General features: G+C 32.9%; 1 protein-coding gene across 3 annotated transcripts in view; it reads left to right on the top strand.

Annotated features, from left to right (window-relative positions):
* LOC127938043 (gephyrin) overlaps positions 1-17,321 on the top strand; it is a 71,163-nt gene that overhangs the window by 21,171 nt on the left and 32,671 nt on the right. For all 3 annotated transcript variants that reach the window (XM_052534430.1, XM_052534431.1, XM_052534432.1), the window contains exons 2-8: positions 163-241; positions 5,925-5,982; positions 6,598-6,690; positions 7,137-7,231; positions 7,994-8,060; positions 9,626-9,898; positions 12,803-12,937. In XM_052534430.1, coding sequence (XP_052390390.1) covers positions 163-241; positions 5,925-5,982; positions 6,598-6,690; positions 7,137-7,231; positions 7,994-8,060; positions 9,626-9,898; positions 12,803-12,937 — 800 coding nt within the window. The remainder of the gene's footprint in view (positions 1-162; positions 242-5,924; positions 5,983-6,597; positions 6,691-7,136; positions 7,232-7,993; positions 8,061-9,625; positions 9,899-12,802; positions 12,938-17,321) is intronic.

Raw genomic sequence — 17,321 nt, forward strand, 5'->3', positions numbered from 1 at the left:
TTCAATCAACTTAATGCATTATGTCTGAAAAAACTAATGGCAGTGTATGTACCTCATACATTTAGTAGATCTAAACACTGAAAAAAACCATGTATAATCATCTCTTGTGTCATCTGGGCTCCGTTTCTAAGCATGTATCTCCTCTTTGTGTTTGTGTTGCAGTAAGTGACAGCTGCTTTCGCAATCTCGCTGAGGACCGAAGCGGGGTCAACCTCAAAGATCTCGTGCACGACCCGTCCTTGTGAGTGACCATGAGTTATTTTACTCTTTTTATTGAAATATTTGTTTCACCCGCATAACTTCAGTGGCCTGTTAGCTTCAGCGCTCATGTAATCAGACATTCATGCCATGCTAATCAATGAGCGCTAGTCAGGAGTTCAGGCTGTTTAACAGCGCCCTGCAGATTTACATGCAAAACATGTAGATCGAGCCCTTGATGGATATTAATGTCAGAAGGATTCATTGTCACGGTCACACTGCGTTGTAATGAACTGTCATCGCTCTTGTCATTTTACATGAATGAAATGTGTGTGAAGCATATCAAACAGTTTAACCACATCCCCATCTACACACTACTACACAAAGACAAGCATTTATTTTACTTTACTTACTTTAACTTTGATGTTATTGTTTATAATATTTATTAATTAATATTATTTAGACATAATAATATTACATGATATATGATTTATATATATGAAGTATTTTTTGTTGTTGTTTTTTTGTGTTTGTTTTTCTCAGTGTGCGGCACTTAACACTTTAAATTTGCAAGAGAAAATGGAAAAAAAAATATTTCAAAAAAATTATTGAATTTGAGTGAATCAGATTTTTCACCCTGAAATCTTAAGAAGAAAAAGAATTTATATTTTAAGACCATTTTTAAGTTGAGTAATTACAATCTATAATACATATTTTTATTAAATTCTCAAAAAAATATATGTTTTTGTTTATTTATGAAATGTTCAATTGTTCAAACATGGTTTACATGAAATGCTGATCATGCACAATAAGCTCCACAGATGTTTATTAAAGGTATATTTCATAAAAAAATTGTTTTTTTATTATTTTAAACCTGCATGACTTTATATTATGGACAAAAATCCCATCCTTATATATATATATATATATATATATATACTTGTATGACTTGAGGTGCATTTGGGTTCATCTTATTTTCAACCCAAAATCTATAAATAATAAGAATTTATATTTTGCATTATGAAAATTAAGCGAGCTTTTTTATTAAACTCTCTTAATAATATATTTTTTGCTTGTTTGTGAAATGTTAAATTGCTCAAACATGGTTGCATTATAACTGGTGATCATGCACACGATAGGACCAGAGACCAATTCCATGCATACATGAGGATTCATGTTGATTTAAATCCATATGAATTTAATCAATGGGAGAAAGAAAAGAATAATTCATATTTATTAATTTTTTTATGTCTTGAAACAGACTGAAATATAAGTCATTATACATCGAAAATCTTCCTCTCTATTTGTAATATAGTGCACAAGTCATATGGACTACTTTTATAATAGCTTTATGGTGATTTTTGATATTTTAATAGCTCTTTTTTGTAGATAGGCTATCTTAAAACACATTTTGAGCATAAAAAGGTCATACGGATTCAGAAATAAATAAATTTTTTGTGTAAAGTATCCCTTTAAGATTGCCGGCATGCTGAAAACAGTGTAATGAATGCAGGAGGAAGTGTTTGGATGAGCTGTCAGGTGAAATAGAAAGCCAGGTGGTTTTGGGGAGAGCGAGATGACAGACGCGGAGGGATGACACAGATGAAGACGATGTGTGTTAAGTGTGAACGCTGCGGGACAGACAGCTATCAGACAGGTCGGGCTTGTTGTCCTCACGTGACTGCAGTCATAACAGTCGCTGTCAGTCGTGCTAATTCAAGATGCTAAAAATAGGCAGTGAATAAATCAGATCGGTGACATCCAGCTCGACTTGCTCTGACCCTTGTTAGAAAGCCAGACAGAGAGAGTTCAGAGAGGGTCAACAGACCTTGGGCATGCTGGGATAGTTAAATCCCGTCCTATTTCAGTGCATCTCTTTTTATATATATACATTTTTTTTTTTTGAGAATTTATTTAAAAAATGTTCTTAATTTCTGTTTATTAATAAAATGTTAAATTGTTCAAACAAGGTTTGCACTTAATATGTTATAAAACTGAGCCATTTTTATTGAATTCTCAAAATAGTTATATTTTTTATTTTATTAATGGAATATTTAATTGCTTTAATTTGGTTTGAACTTATTTTATAATTAAGCACAATTTGTATATTATTTGAGCTTATTGCACTACCTGTATAACAGCCCGTCCATACTTCAGATGTTTTGTGAGTGTTGTCAGGTAGCTTCCCGGCGAGGGTCTCTGTGTCCTCCAGCAGGACTTTAAATTGTGCCCGAAGCCGTCATTCAGCACAAAGGTGCTCCATTATTAATTAAATCACAGCAGCGTTTGGGAGCCCATCCAGAATTGAAGTAGGCCTGTAAAGCTGTGTCACAGATGTGTGCAGCGGGACGCATTCTCCTCATCTGCCGCTCACTCTCTGTCTGTCTTTATTCATACCCCGAGGAACGCGGTGAGGCCAGGAATGATGGTTTTAAGTGTGGTAGGGTCTATATGACAGCAGAGTGCAATTAAACACTCATAACTCTTCTATTAGACTGAGAAAGACTTGGACGGCGATTCTGGCACAGCGAAGGGAAAATGCAACTCTTAAACCATGCCAGAAATATTACTGAGGATATCAGGCCCTGTGATTGTTTTACAGCTCTGTTTTCTAGACATTTCTATTTATGGACTTTTTAACATGAAGCAAGCTGTTGCCGTTTTAAAGCATGCCTGTGTTCACAATATCATAATGGTTCAGGATTCCTGTTAAAATCTTTAAAAAGTCATTTTCAGGCCTGGAAATTCTTAACAATTCTTGGAATTATTTTATTTCATTTATTTTATTAGTTACGCTCCGCTTTAGTCGTTCTGCTATTAATAATCTTTAATAGTTATAGTAAATAATAAATGACTTACACTTTCCAAAATGTATAGTACAACAAAGAATACTGTCTGAATTTAAAAAAAAAATTATACTACTGCAAATATTTTTGTAATATTGTTACACTACTGTTCCAAAGTTTGAAATCAGTAGGATTTCAAAAAATCTCACCAAGGCTGCATTTATTTGAGTAAAAATAGAGTAAAAACAGTAATGCTGTGGATTTTTATTACAAATTAGAATCTGTTTTCCAATTTGTCATTTATTCCTGTGATGCTCCGCTGTATTTTCAGCATCATTCCTCCAGTCTTCAGTGTCACATGATCTTCAGAAATCAGAATAATATACTGATTTGCTGCTCGAGAAACATTTCTGATTATCATCGATGTTGAAATAAGTTTAAAAGCAGTCAGTTGAAATCAATATTTTTGTGGAAACATTATTTTTTGATGATGCATTTCTACGCAATAGAAATCTTTTGTAACATTATAAACATCTTTACTGTCATTAATGCATGCTTGGTTTTTTACTGATTTTAATTTACTGACCCCAAACTTTTGAACTTTAGTGTATATATTGCAGGAATAGTTTATAATAGCATACAATAAAAAAATAGCATCTCTTTTGTTAGGACATTTTTACAAAAATTGGACTAATGATACAAAACAACAAAAAACAGCACAATGTTTGTTTTATTTTATACTGTCTTAAATACTATTTTTGTAATAATACTAATTATTTTGCAGCATATAGTGTTTCAGTTCTGACCTCTTTCTCTTGCTCTGTAGTTTAGTTTCCACCTCACTTCATGTAAGCTCATCTCTGTAGCCTCACAATCTCTGTAAATGATTTTACTCCCATAATATTTCATATTTAGACCATGCAGCACACCCCAGCACTAATGACTTTCTCACTCTGACACTTAATAATCTCCAGTTGGAGTCTCACAAAACAATTGAACTCATAAGCATTTGTGTCCACAGGGCCAAAATGTAATATCATTTGAATTGCATCTAGGCTTTGGATTCTTTTGCACAGTGATTATGATTTCACAATCCTAAATCACTCACTGATGTCTGTACACTGAACTAAAGCTGGTGTAGGATTTACTTCAATATAGTTTTCACTCACTCATTTCTCAAATAATTCTAAAGAAATGGCAAGTAACACTTCTTTTGTACACTTTGTATTTTCTTGTAAAATATACAAAAAAATAAAATAAACTTTATATATATATATATCAAGTGTATTGACATAAAACTTGTATAAAAAGTTATGCAAATGCTTTTTCTCAGTGTTCTCTGAATGTTAAAAATGTCTAGTTTTTTTAATTATTGTTATTATTTGATTTTTTTATAAATTTTTTGTTTTTTGTGACCATTATGGGAACGAATGTTCTCTGAACGTGTTGAAAAATGTAACAAACGGAAAAATGGAATGTACCATTTAAACTTTTTGAGAACACTTTTAAAAACTCTAAACGAACATTCCATTAAAATTACTGCAAGAACGTTCGGCTATAACTTTGAGTGAACATTGTCAGAACATTCCTTTATTTTAATACCACAGATAAAATATGATGTCATGATGTGATTTTGTCCTGTTTGAAACTTGGAAATCAAAATTAAGCAGGTGAACAGAAGAAACAAAGTATTATTTTTGGTTACACTGAATTGTTCTTTTAAATATCATGATGTTGAAACGAATGCTCAGGTAGTTCACAGCACTGGTTGAACACATTAAGCAGAATTATCCTCAGGCATGTTCTGTTGTTAATGAAACACTGAGTTTTCCACACATTCAGGAAAAGGACACTCACTCTGGATCCAAACCATGTGTCTACCTCTGTTTGAGTCACAAAAACAGAGAGAGAGAGACATCAGTTTAATGTTATTTATGCAAAGAGTGAACCAGTAACACTCAAGGGTTACCGTGTTTTACCTGACAGGTGGGACTGTTGCTCTGGATATTGAAGAGTTACATATCTCTTATAGAATAAACCATATACTTAAATGGAACTAAAAATTATTGCATTGATAGAAACATTTCAATGTATAATATAGATCCATATATATATATATATATATATATATATATATATAATTTTTGTATGTGTACTCTATTTATCTATATATCATTTTCATTGAATAAGGAAAACAAAGAAGTCATGTATGAAATAATAATTTTATAATAATTTTCAGTTACTTTTAATAATCTAATTTCATTTTACCAGTCAACTCTTTCGTGTTTTATTATTTATCCAGGTGTATCTTTTCTACATTTATAATTACAGAGACATTTTTAATATTTATTTATAATTAGATTTATTTTTTACATGTATAATTACATAAAGTGCTAATTTAAATGGAGTTGTGTTAGATTAATTTATATTTTGCAGATGTAACTATTAGTATATTTTCCTTTGAAAAGCTTGACATTTAATGAATCGTTTTTATATATTTATATAAGCTCCATTATGTTTTATGGTGAAAGTGTGTGTATCATTTTGCAGCAGTGTCTGTGTGTGTGTGTGTGTGAGAGAGAGAGAGAGAGAGAGAGAGTCTGCTGTCATAAGGAAACATAGTTTCCTAAAAATAACACATACGCAAAAAGTGTAAAAACGAGCGAGAAGGAAAAAGAGACCTTACATAAGACCTGTCTGCTGCTCTACACCTCTGCCTCGAGAGATTTTCTCCTGCGCTCTTTCTCTCTCTCTCACACACACACACACACACACACACACCCTTTCTCTCTGTTTGTCCTAATTCTTGATTTGGCCACAGGATGGCACCATGTAATAGTAATGAAAGCTTGATTTCTAGATTTCTACTATCACTACACTTCTAACACCTTTATGACCCTAAAGATTTTCTTCTAATAATGATGAGATCTTGTTTTTCAGGCTCGGAGGAACCATCTCAGCTTACAAAATCGTTCCTGATGAAATAGACGACATCAAGGTATGTCTCAAAATTCTAACAGGTATAAAAAAAATAAAATAAAGTCACTTTTATTTATATAGCACTTTAAACGCAAAAGATTGTGTCAAAGCAACTGAAGCAAGCAACATTACTTAGGAAAACAGTGTGTCAATAATGCAAAGTGCAAAAAACAAAATCAAACAAAATATCAGTTCACTTAAAGATTTGATTAGCAAAAAAATAAAAAATGTAATACTTTTATTCAGTGAAGATGCATTAAATTGATCAAAAGTGACAGTAACAAAGTAACTTCTTCTTTTTAACTCTCTATTCAGTTTTCAGCAATGATAATGATCAGATATATTTCTTTAGCAGCAAATCAGCATCTAAGAATGCTTTCTGAAAATCATGTGACACTGAAGACTGGAGGAATGATGCTGAAAATGCAGCTGCGCATCACAGAAATAAATTACATTTTTATATATTTTCAAATAGAAAACTGTTTATTTAAATGGTAATAATATTTCGCAATTTTAACAATTTTTGCTGTATTTTTTGATCAAATAAATACAGCCTTTATGAGCAGAAGAGTCCTCTTTCAGAAACATGTAAATGTGTGTGTTTACTGACGTTTGCTTCTTCTGTCCGGTTCAGGAGACTCTGATCGACTGGTGTGATGAGAAAGAGTTAAACCTGATTTTGACCACTGGTGGCACCGGCTTTGCTCCACGGGATGTCACACCTGAGGTTGGTCCTACATTACATATACAGTATGTGTGCGTAGAGGGAGATGTGAATCCCCGCCTAGAATATTGAGTTCAAGATGCTCTTTTGGTGCATCTCAAATCATTTGTGTCTTTTGCAGTGCAGCCATCATTTATCAAATGAGAACCATGCAAAATAGAAGCATTTCACTAGTGGTCTCAGATTTTGGAGTCAAAGGGAAACTCTGAGACTTACGTTTATCTTAAGATAATTAATAAGACAGTTGTTGACATTCAATAAGTGATGCTTTAATGTGGATAGCAGCTCAGACCACTTCATGAAAGAGATCTCTGACTCAAATCTTGGCACATTTGAACACAGTCTGAGACTCCTTCATTTAATCTCAGCTGGTCTAGACATATTTGACGCATTAAAGAGACATGATTTGTCCTTCTTCTTTCTCTGTGTCGTCCTGTCTGTCCGTCCAGGCCACTAAAGAGGTGATCGAGCGGGAAGCTCCAGGGATGTCTCTGGCCATGCTGGTGGGCTCTCTGAAAGTCACTCCGCTGGGAATGCTCTCCAGGTCTCACTTCAGCACATCCTCAACACGCTTGTCTCACTGTAGAAGAACTTTGACATTCAACTGGATATTCAGAGAAAACTGATCCCAGATCAGCCTCTCAATCAAAGACACTGACTTCACTGAAATCAGACTTTTATTGGCTCGTACATAAACTTCCAGTAGAGTGATTCAGAATTACAGGAACATTGTCAGAATCTAATAATAATGCAAATATAAAAAATTTTAGGCAAGCATGTTTACAACATTGCCATACAGTTCTGACTCCTTTTTTTTTTTTTTTTTTTTTTTTTTTTTATAATTGTGAGATAAAAAGTCCCAATTACTTTTTTTAATCCCGTGGCATAAACAAGCTTCTGTGGAATACGGTTATATTCAGAGTTACAATTATTTCCTGTTTGCCCACAAATAATAATAATAATAATAACTACGAATACACTACTGTTAAAAGTACTGTATAATTTTTTTATTACCGGTATTTTAAAATAAGTCCCTTACTCTTATTTCAAATACAGTAAAATATACAAAAATACAATAAAAACTTTAAATATTATTACCACTTTTCTATTATTATTTCCATTGTAATAAAGCGTAAACCGTAATTTATTTCTGTGATGCTGCGCTGTATTTTCAGCATCATTCCTCCATTCTTCAGGGTCACATGATCTTCAGAAATCATCCTGATATACTGATTTGCTGCTCAAGAAACATTTCTGATTATTATCAGTGTTGAAATCAGTCTCTTTTGAATTGTCTTGTGTACAGACCCGTGTGTGGTATCCGAGGGAAAACTCTCATCATTAATTTGCCGGGCAGTAAAAAAGGTTCACAGGTAAGAGTAATGTTTTTCTTTCATTAAGTGTGTGGTTATTCGTATGTCTCAGTACTGTTCTGCCAGTATGAACTCCATTAACTAACACTTCTAGTGATCCAATTCATATACAGTATAAGAAATGATAAATGGGAGTGTTTTACACATAAAGTGCAAGTTTAATTCTGTTTGTGGTCTCCATAAAATATACATTAATGGGTGCTGGAAATAGAGATAAACATGAATAATTATAGATCTCTTTTTAGATCAGTCCAGAATAGTTTACTTAGTAAGGGTCGTAATTTTTTAAATGCTTGGCCAATTTTTGAGAAAAACCATGGACAGAGACACTGTTTCATTTTAATTTACGTCTTATCAATTTCTTTGTGTTTTTTTCATTTTTAATTATTTTATGTCTGTATAGTTTTTATACATTTTTATTTCAGTGTTAGTTACTTTATTTCACAATAAACTAAATAAAATGAGATATATGTTGTTTTTTTAAACATTTAATTTTGTTTTAGTTAAAATTTATTTAGTTTTAAATAAAACATTTGTATGGTTTTAGTTTTACTTAGGCCTTACTATAATAATTGTCTTTTATCCCATACAAAAAAAATAAAAAAATAAAAGTACTTCCATGTTAAATGATTGTTAGTGTTTTTGAGCAAGATTTGAATAAAAAAAACTTTGTAGCTCCGCCTTTTTATGTTTTCTTTGTTATTGTAAAACAGATCAGCTCCGGTTCTTGATGCTGATTGGTCAGTATCTTTTTTTTTTTTTTTTTTTTTTTGACCAGATCCGTGCACAACACCTTTAGCAACATAAACAATCCATATACTATTAAAAACCTTCATATAATTTGTGTTTCAAGTAAATTAGTTTTTTATAGTTTATGTAATAAACTATGAGTGAACCCTGCTGGCGTTATATTGTGTCATCCACCTTTAATTTTTAGACCATGCCCTTCCCGCTGTCAAAGGAACTTTTCTCATGCTAAGAGTTAAACATATGAATGTAAGGAAATATCATATACCGTATTTTCCGGACTATAAGTCGCACTTTTTTTCATAGTTTGGCTGGTCCTGCAACTTATAGTCAGGTGCGACTCATTTATCACAATTAATTTGACATGAACCAAGAGAAATGAACCAATAGAAAACATTACCGTCTCATGCCGCCAGAGGGCGCTCTATGCTGCTCAGTTCTCCTGTAGTCTACACTGAAGACATAGAGCGCCCTCTCGTGGCTGGAGACGGTAATGTTTTCTCTTGGTTCTTGGTTCTAAATAAATGCGACTTCTAGTCTTATATATATGTTTTTTTCCTCATCATGACGTATTTTTGGAATGGTGCGACTTATAGTCTAAAAAATACGGTAGTGTGTTTAAAAAAAATACTTTTAGGCTCTGTTTGTACTTGTGCTCCATCAGATGAGTGTGTCAGCGCTGTTTACTGTAACAGTCAGGGCGAAAAAGTGGCTATTAAAGATTTTCCTGAAACAAAAAGTAACATTAAAGGGTGATAAGTTGATAACTGTATGTATATGTATGCATAAGTATTCTTCCTTGTGTTTGTGCCCTGCAGGAATGCTTCCAGTTCATCCTGCCGGCTCTCCCGCACGCCATCGACCTGCTCCGAGAAGCTGTGGTCAAAGTGAAGGAGGTGCCCAACGAGCTGGAGGACCTGCCCTCACCTCCGCCTCCTCCGTCCCCGCTGCCCACCAGCAGCCCAAACCGCCAGACCGAGGACAAGGGCGTGCAGTGTGAGGAAGAGGAGGAGGAGAAGAAGGACAGCGGTGTAGCCTCCACAGAGGACAGCTCCTCCTCACACATCACCGCCGCCTCCATCGCTGCAAAGGTAACCCTGGAGCTGTACTTATATATAAACGAGTTATGCTCTACAAAAGTGTTTCTCACATGACTCTGTTGGACATTGCAGGTGTTCTGTGTGTCTTCATTCCCATCATGAGTGTGTGTGTCATCTTCATGTGTGCTGAAACGTCCTCTGGTGTGAGTGAATATCATGACATCATCGGCACATGATTTGTCTTGTTGTTGTGTTCATGTCCCCCTTACTATTCAAGTTTGTCAACATTTTGAATAACCTTTTATCTATATTTCTTTGGTTTTCATTTTAATAGTAATTTTGTAATGTGCTTTTGTCATTTTCTTACTAGTTTTTTAAAATATTATTATTCCGATTTAATTTGTTTAAATTTTTTTTTTAAGTTTTGTATTTTCTTGCTCATATATAGTACAAACCAAAAGTTTGGAAACATTAATATTTTTTATGTTTTTGAAAGAAGTTTCTTCTGCTCATCAAACCTGCATTTATTTGATCAAAAATACAGAATTTTTTTTAATATTGTGATATATTATTACAATTGAAAATAATTGTTTTTAAATTTATTATACTTTAAATTATCATTTATTTCTGTGATACAAAGCTGAATTTTAAGGGTCACTATCACATGATCCTTTAGAAATCATTCTAATACAGGGGTTCCCAAACTTTTTAGCCCGCGACCCCATGATAAATGCGCGGCGGCCCCGCGACCCATCCCCCCCCCCCCCCCCCCAAAAAAAAACACCTCTCGTCGCGTGAAATGTACAGCAAATCGATTTTATGCCCAGTGTCAAAGCACACGAAGTTATATTTTATTGTTCTGCGTGCAAAATCAGTGTTACAATTCTGCATGAGCTGCTCGATATCCACCTGTTCTCTCTCGGAAAGTAACTGTGCAGCTATGTTGGGTTGAACTCGTTCATTATTCTGTCACTATTACTGTCACGTGACATACCGCAGCAACAACAGAGCTGAATGAATGATCTGCTTTTGTCATTTTTCCTTTTTTATTCAAAATATTAACAAATTTGTTAGATATGGCATGAAATAGCTGATATTCCGATTGTCAAATATATGCAAGTGGTAGTGTTTTGTTGTTTAAACACCTTTATAACGATCGCGTTAGTTGAGCTGTATGCGCGATGGGCGCCGCCATCTTAGTTTGTGCCGCAGACGCAGTTCAGAGAATCAGATCTGTTGGATTTACAACACGTGAATTCATCCACTTCTCCCGAAATACATAAAAGTAAGTGGCTGGTGAACTGGGAGAATAATGGAGTAAACTTTAAAGTTACTTACACAATGTGTATCTGATATGAATAAAATGTGTCTAATTATAATGAAAAATATTATTATTGCCTCTTCCTTTGACATCAGTGTGTATTTTACAAACTCTAAATGTATTGTTTTTTCTAGTACTTATATGTCTGAAACCTAAAATAAACATTATGTGGTTGAAAACACTGAAAAGTGATGACAAGTGTGATGACAGCTCTGAGCGCACTTGTCTCTGGCTCAGCGCCAGCCAACTCGCGAGAGCACATTTGAATTTCACGTCATGCACTGACCGGTGTGGTCGTACACTCCAGGTACTAGCCTAGACTGTGATCGTACGTGCGATGCGAAAGAGTTAAATTAATGATCGTACGTGCGATGCGAAAGAGTTAAATTAATTGAAACAAAAATATATAAAGCATATATCGAAATCATCTCGCGACCCCTGCGCCGGGGTCCCGCGACCCACCGTGGGGTCACGACCCCTACTTTGGGAACCACTGTTCTAATATGATGATTCATTATCAAAGTTGGAAACAGTTCTGCCGATTAATATTTTTTCAGAACATGTGATACTTTTTTAGGATACTTTGATGAAGAAAAAGTAAAAAAAAAAAAAAGAAAGAAGCTTTGTTTTTAAAATATAAATATTTTGTAATAATATACACTACTGGTCAATAATTTGGGGTCAGTAATTTTTTTTTTCTTTCTTTTTAAAAAAAAAAGTAAAATCAATACTTTTATTCAGCAAGGATGTGTTAAATTGATAAAAAGTGATAGTAAAGAAAATATATTATTAGAATTGTTTTATTTTGAATAAATGCAGTTCTTTTTAAACTTTTATTGATCAAATATATTAGACAGCAGAACTGTTTCCAACACTCATAATAAATCAGAATATTAGAATGATTTCTAAATGATCATGTGATCGACTGATGTTACATGTGACACTGAAGCTGGAGGAATGATGCTGAAAATTCAGCTGCGCATCACAGGAATAATTATTTTTTTAAAGTATATTCAAATAGAAAACTAATATTTTAAGTTGTAATAATATTTCACAATATTACTGTTTTTCTGTATTTTTGATCAAATAAATGCAGGCTTGATGAGCAGAAGAAACTTCTTTCAAAAACATTAAAAATAGTAATGTTTCCAAACTTTTGGTCTGTACTGTATATGTGTGTGTGTGTGTGTGTGTGTGTGTGTGTGTGTGTGTGTGTGTGTGTGTGTGGTTTATTCTAGTTTAGTTGAATTTGTTAGTAATTTTAGTACTTGAACTTAAAAAGGCAAAGTTTCAGATTTTTTCTAACATGAAGTTTTTCATGTAATAATTATATCTTTATACACCATTACACATTAAGACTTCAAGTAAAGCATTACAGAATATATTTGAGTGAGATCTGAATGTAATGTTTCAGACACTTAACTGCATTTAATTTGCAATTAAATTAAAATGTATTACAATTAAATTATAAAAAATGAATTTAGGTTGTTTAAAAAAACAAGAACACGTTGAACAATATGTCCAGTGGAAATAAATGCTTTCAAAACTTTTTTACATTATGTAATAAAAAAAAATGAGAGAGCAAATGTCTGGAGGTTTATGATTTTAATAAACCTCCTTCTTTCATGTCTCAGATTCCCGACTCCATCATCTCACGCGGTGTTCAGGTTCTTCCTCGTGACACGGCGTCTCTGAGCACCACGCCGTCCGAGTCGCCGCGCGCCCAGGCTACCTCCCGCCTCTCCACCGCTTCCTGTCCCACCCCCAAGGTGAGAGCGCATCACTTCCTGTTTCCTGTCCCCGCTCTGTTCACTTCCTGTCTGCCGTTCCTCCGCCTCCCCACCTCGCTCACCCTGCTGCTGATCTCCACGCTCACCTCTCCGCACAACTCCTGTCAGAGTCCCATCTGTGTGTGGATTTCACAGGTTTCTGTTTGGTATTTAGAGCATCCAAGAATTCTGTTTAGAACACTGCAAAAATTATTTTCTATCTCAGTGATTTTGTCTCATTCTCCAGTACAAAAATCGAAACATTCTAACATTCTAAAATACATTTACTTGAGAATCAAAATGTGTATTGTTTCCTTAAATAATTAAATTCGATATGCTTAAAACAAGAAAAATATCTGCCAGTGAAAAATAGAACTAAAAGGGAAATCAAGATTATTTTTTAGACTTTTTCTTTCTTAAATTGCGAAGAAATTAAGGTTTTTGAGGATTTTTCTCCATTTAATGGACTTCAATGGTGGTCAATGGACTGAAGATCCAAATTGCTGTTTCAATGCATCTTCAAAGGGCTCTACATGATCCCAGCCGAGGAATACGGGTCTTATCTACTGAAACGATCTGTCATATTCTTTAAACAAAATACAGATTTATATACTTTTTAACCACAGATGTTCATCTTGCACAAGCTGGATTCACACATCACATAGTCAATCACATTGGAAAGGTCACGTGAATGTACAGACCTTGTGTTTACAAAGATGCAAAGAAAGTCAAAAGCTCTTTACAAAATAAGGTAAAACAACGTCGGACGATTTTGAAGTTGGAGGAGAAAACAAGATAACCATGTGTTTCACGTTTCCACTGTGACTAGTCGTGCGTGAAGCCGTAGATGCACGTCGCAGAGCTAGTTTAAAAAAAAAATTAAACATTATTTTCTATCCTGTTTTTGTGCCTCTTTGCTGAAATCTGTTTTCATAGGCGTTGGTGGCTCATTCAACATGTTTACTATCATTACTGTTTCCATGTAAAATATTGTATGCTAAATTAATCATTAATTTAACCCCCGTTTAAATCATTACCAGCTTCAAAATGAATGCTGTTAATGAAAGCATTGTTGAAAGATTACAAATGAAAATACTATAACAAAATTATATAAACAATGAATAACTGTACAAGGCAAAATAAAGGTACAGTAGCAAAGCATAAATCTTTCTTCAGATTGCAGAATGAGCACTTTGTCATTTGTTATATATGATGAGACATTATTCATTTCAGGGTTTTGAGAATTTTATCAGGGACTTTCAAATATGTTATGCAACTATTCACAACACTTTAAAGGTTTAAAAATGGTCAAAGTTCCCACTTTAACCAGTAGGTGGCAGCAGAGGAGCATTTATTAATAATTAATATATTTATTTTTTATTTTTTGTTTTACATATTGAGATTATAAAAGCATTTTAATAAAATATTAAATCATCAAGAAATAAAATGTTGTCAAAGTTTTGCACTTTGCACTCTGTGTGAAGAAAGAAATGTCAAAGTGATTCGGAAAACAAACTTTTCTTCAATTTGCGACTGAATCATATTAAGCAAGTAAAGAGTGCTCACTCAAATTGTTGAGAAGTTCAGTACAATAATATAGAAGAATGGTATTTAAGTGAAGTATATTTTCCATATAAAAAAATATATTTTACACATTACTGTCATTAATAAAAGTAAATGTTCTACTTCCCAACTCAAGTTCAGTGCTTTACTGTCAAATGTGTATTAACAAGAAACAAATTAGAAATTATTTAGAAATTAGTGATCTTTTGACAAACATGGGATGAATAATAAAAGTGTTAAATCAATTGACATCTCTTGAACTGAATATGAGCATATGCAGATACATGCACTGACTTTCCTGAACATTTTTACACATTTATGCATTTTGATTTATGCTTTTATTCAAGCAATTTACTGTATATTGCGTTCAAGCTTTACATTATTTGTACAATTCATGGGATTCCTTTCCTGAAACATACTGTATAGGATGAAAGTACATTATAAACTAAGAAATACATGCATAGTCATCACAGAAAATAATTAATTATGTTTCAGTCAATCAACCTTCCACATATGCAAATGATCAACAAATGTAAATGCATATTTTTCATTTTCATCATTATTTTTAGAAATATTTAATATTAATTTTTGCAATTAAATTGGAAACATTGTTACACATAATCTGCAAAAAATTACTTCCTCCAATCCATTTTTCATTGCATTTTTAACATCTAGACTTTATTTTGGTATCATTGAGAGATTAATTAATATTTTGAAACCGTTTTGATTCAATTAAGTTTTTTTATATTTTCTAGTTAACATTTTAGTACTTTTTTTTTTTTTTTTACATTTTAGTAGTTATGTTAGTATAGTACTATAGTATATGATTATAGTTTTTATCAATTTTAATTTAAGTTTTAGTTCTTTTAGTACATACAGTTAAAATTAAATGAGAAGTTTCCTTCATAGATGAAATAAAAGTTTTATATTTTATTTCTGTTGATGTTTATATCGATAATAATCCTGCTAGAATTATCTGTTTTTAGCATAGATTTTCAAACTGCATTTCTTTTTATTAATTTTTCTGTAGAACATAAAACATACTTGAAAACATACTTTTTTTTCTGTACAATGAAATTAAATGTGCTCCAAATAAAATGTTTTTTTTCTTTAAATATCTTCTTTTTGTGTTCTGCAAAAAGAAAGAAAGTCATATAGATTTGAAACAGTGAGTGAAAGCTGATGAATTAAAATGTTCCCTTAAAAAAAAAAAAAAAAAATATATATATATATATATATATATATATATATATATATATATATATATATATATATTTAAATATATTGATTGATTGATTGATTGATTGATTTATTGTCATAATATTTGCATATTAAATCGTGACTGGTCATGTCTTCATTGCATATACAAAGTATGAAAACATTTATAGATGCTTTTACTACACTGATGAAACCGAGACATGCAATAGTGTCATAATAATGACAAAACAAAAACTCAGAAACATCAACTGATTAATAGCCGCCCTGATCACAAGCATCCTCAGACTCTCTCTTGATGTCACTTCCTGTCTTGTGTTCTCTCACATTTGCACACACACAGATGATGATATGGCTGTGGCAGTCCTCCACACAGTTATATAACACGGTTACATAACAGTGAGCCACTAACACATAAACCAGTTCCTGTGATTATCTGCTAACGCAATCCTGCGTTTCATTTTAATGGACAAGTAATTGGACAGAATGATGGAAGCGCGTTTATTAAGTAAAGAATGCACTCAAAAAAAGAAGTCATGACATAAGTTATTAATAACTAAGCATATACTTGGTTTTATTTAAATAATCATGTTTTCAAAATGCATTTATTCAAATCGCTTAGAATCAGCATTAATCTGTTCATTGTGAAAACAATTATATGTATTCAGTTAAAAAAGTGGTTAGCTGTTGAACAAGCAGTAATCATTTGGCTCAAAATGTGAATCACAAAAAGTTATGCATCACATAAAATTTAATACGCTGTTTATGTGTAATTCAAATGAATAGAAATTGTATATATGCATATATATATTACATTTATGAGTGCATTTTACCTTAACTTATATACATATCTGACAACCTCTTTTTATTAAAGATGTCCTCACAGAGAAAAAAATACTCATACATAATGTTTTCTTTTTGTAATTTTTATAATGAAAGGGTCCATTGCTTATCCATTCGATACATAATACACAAGCACTTGTGGAAATCATTAAGTTGGCAAATTTAGCAAAGTTGGTCAGCGACTTTTTATATTTCAGTTTGAAATATATTGGAAATTTAGATTTGCACTCATTTCTTCTGTGTCAGCTGTTAATGTGCCATATTTTGAGTGTGTTGCTCATTTAACAGTGTATTATCAATTAATAAAATCAACTTCAAATTGACTGAAATGAGACATAAACACAAGGCAAACTGGTTTATTTGGTGTATTCTATCCTAATAAATACTGTACATTTTCAGTTATTTTGCATTAACATAAACTACATGTTTGTAAGTTATAGACCATGGATGTGTGTGTGTGTGTGTGTGTGTGTGTGTTCTCTCCATTTTTCTGTTTCTTTCTCCTTCTTTTTTTCCTTCTAATTCTCGGTTTATAATTCCTGCCTGCTCTGTCTCTGTGGGCTTCTCTCTCTCTCTCTCTCTCTCTCTCTCTCTCTCTCTCTCTCTCTCTCCTCCTCTTCTTTCTCCATCCATGTGTGTGTGTTCACTTCCTCTCTGTGTCAGTGTGTGTGAGATCTCAGTCTTCATGTAGATGATGGTAAGTCTTCACTCTTTGTCTGGCATTTGATGTTTCTTGAGTCAGACTACATGTGTGTTTAAAATT

The sequence above is a fragment of the Carassius gibelio genome, chromosome A20 (genome assembly GCF_023724105.1).
Source record: "Carassius gibelio isolate Cgi1373 ecotype wild population from Czech Republic chromosome A20, carGib1.2-hapl.c, whole genome shotgun sequence".
Classification (NCBI taxonomy): domain Eukaryota; kingdom Metazoa; phylum Chordata; class Actinopteri; order Cypriniformes; family Cyprinidae; genus Carassius; species Carassius gibelio.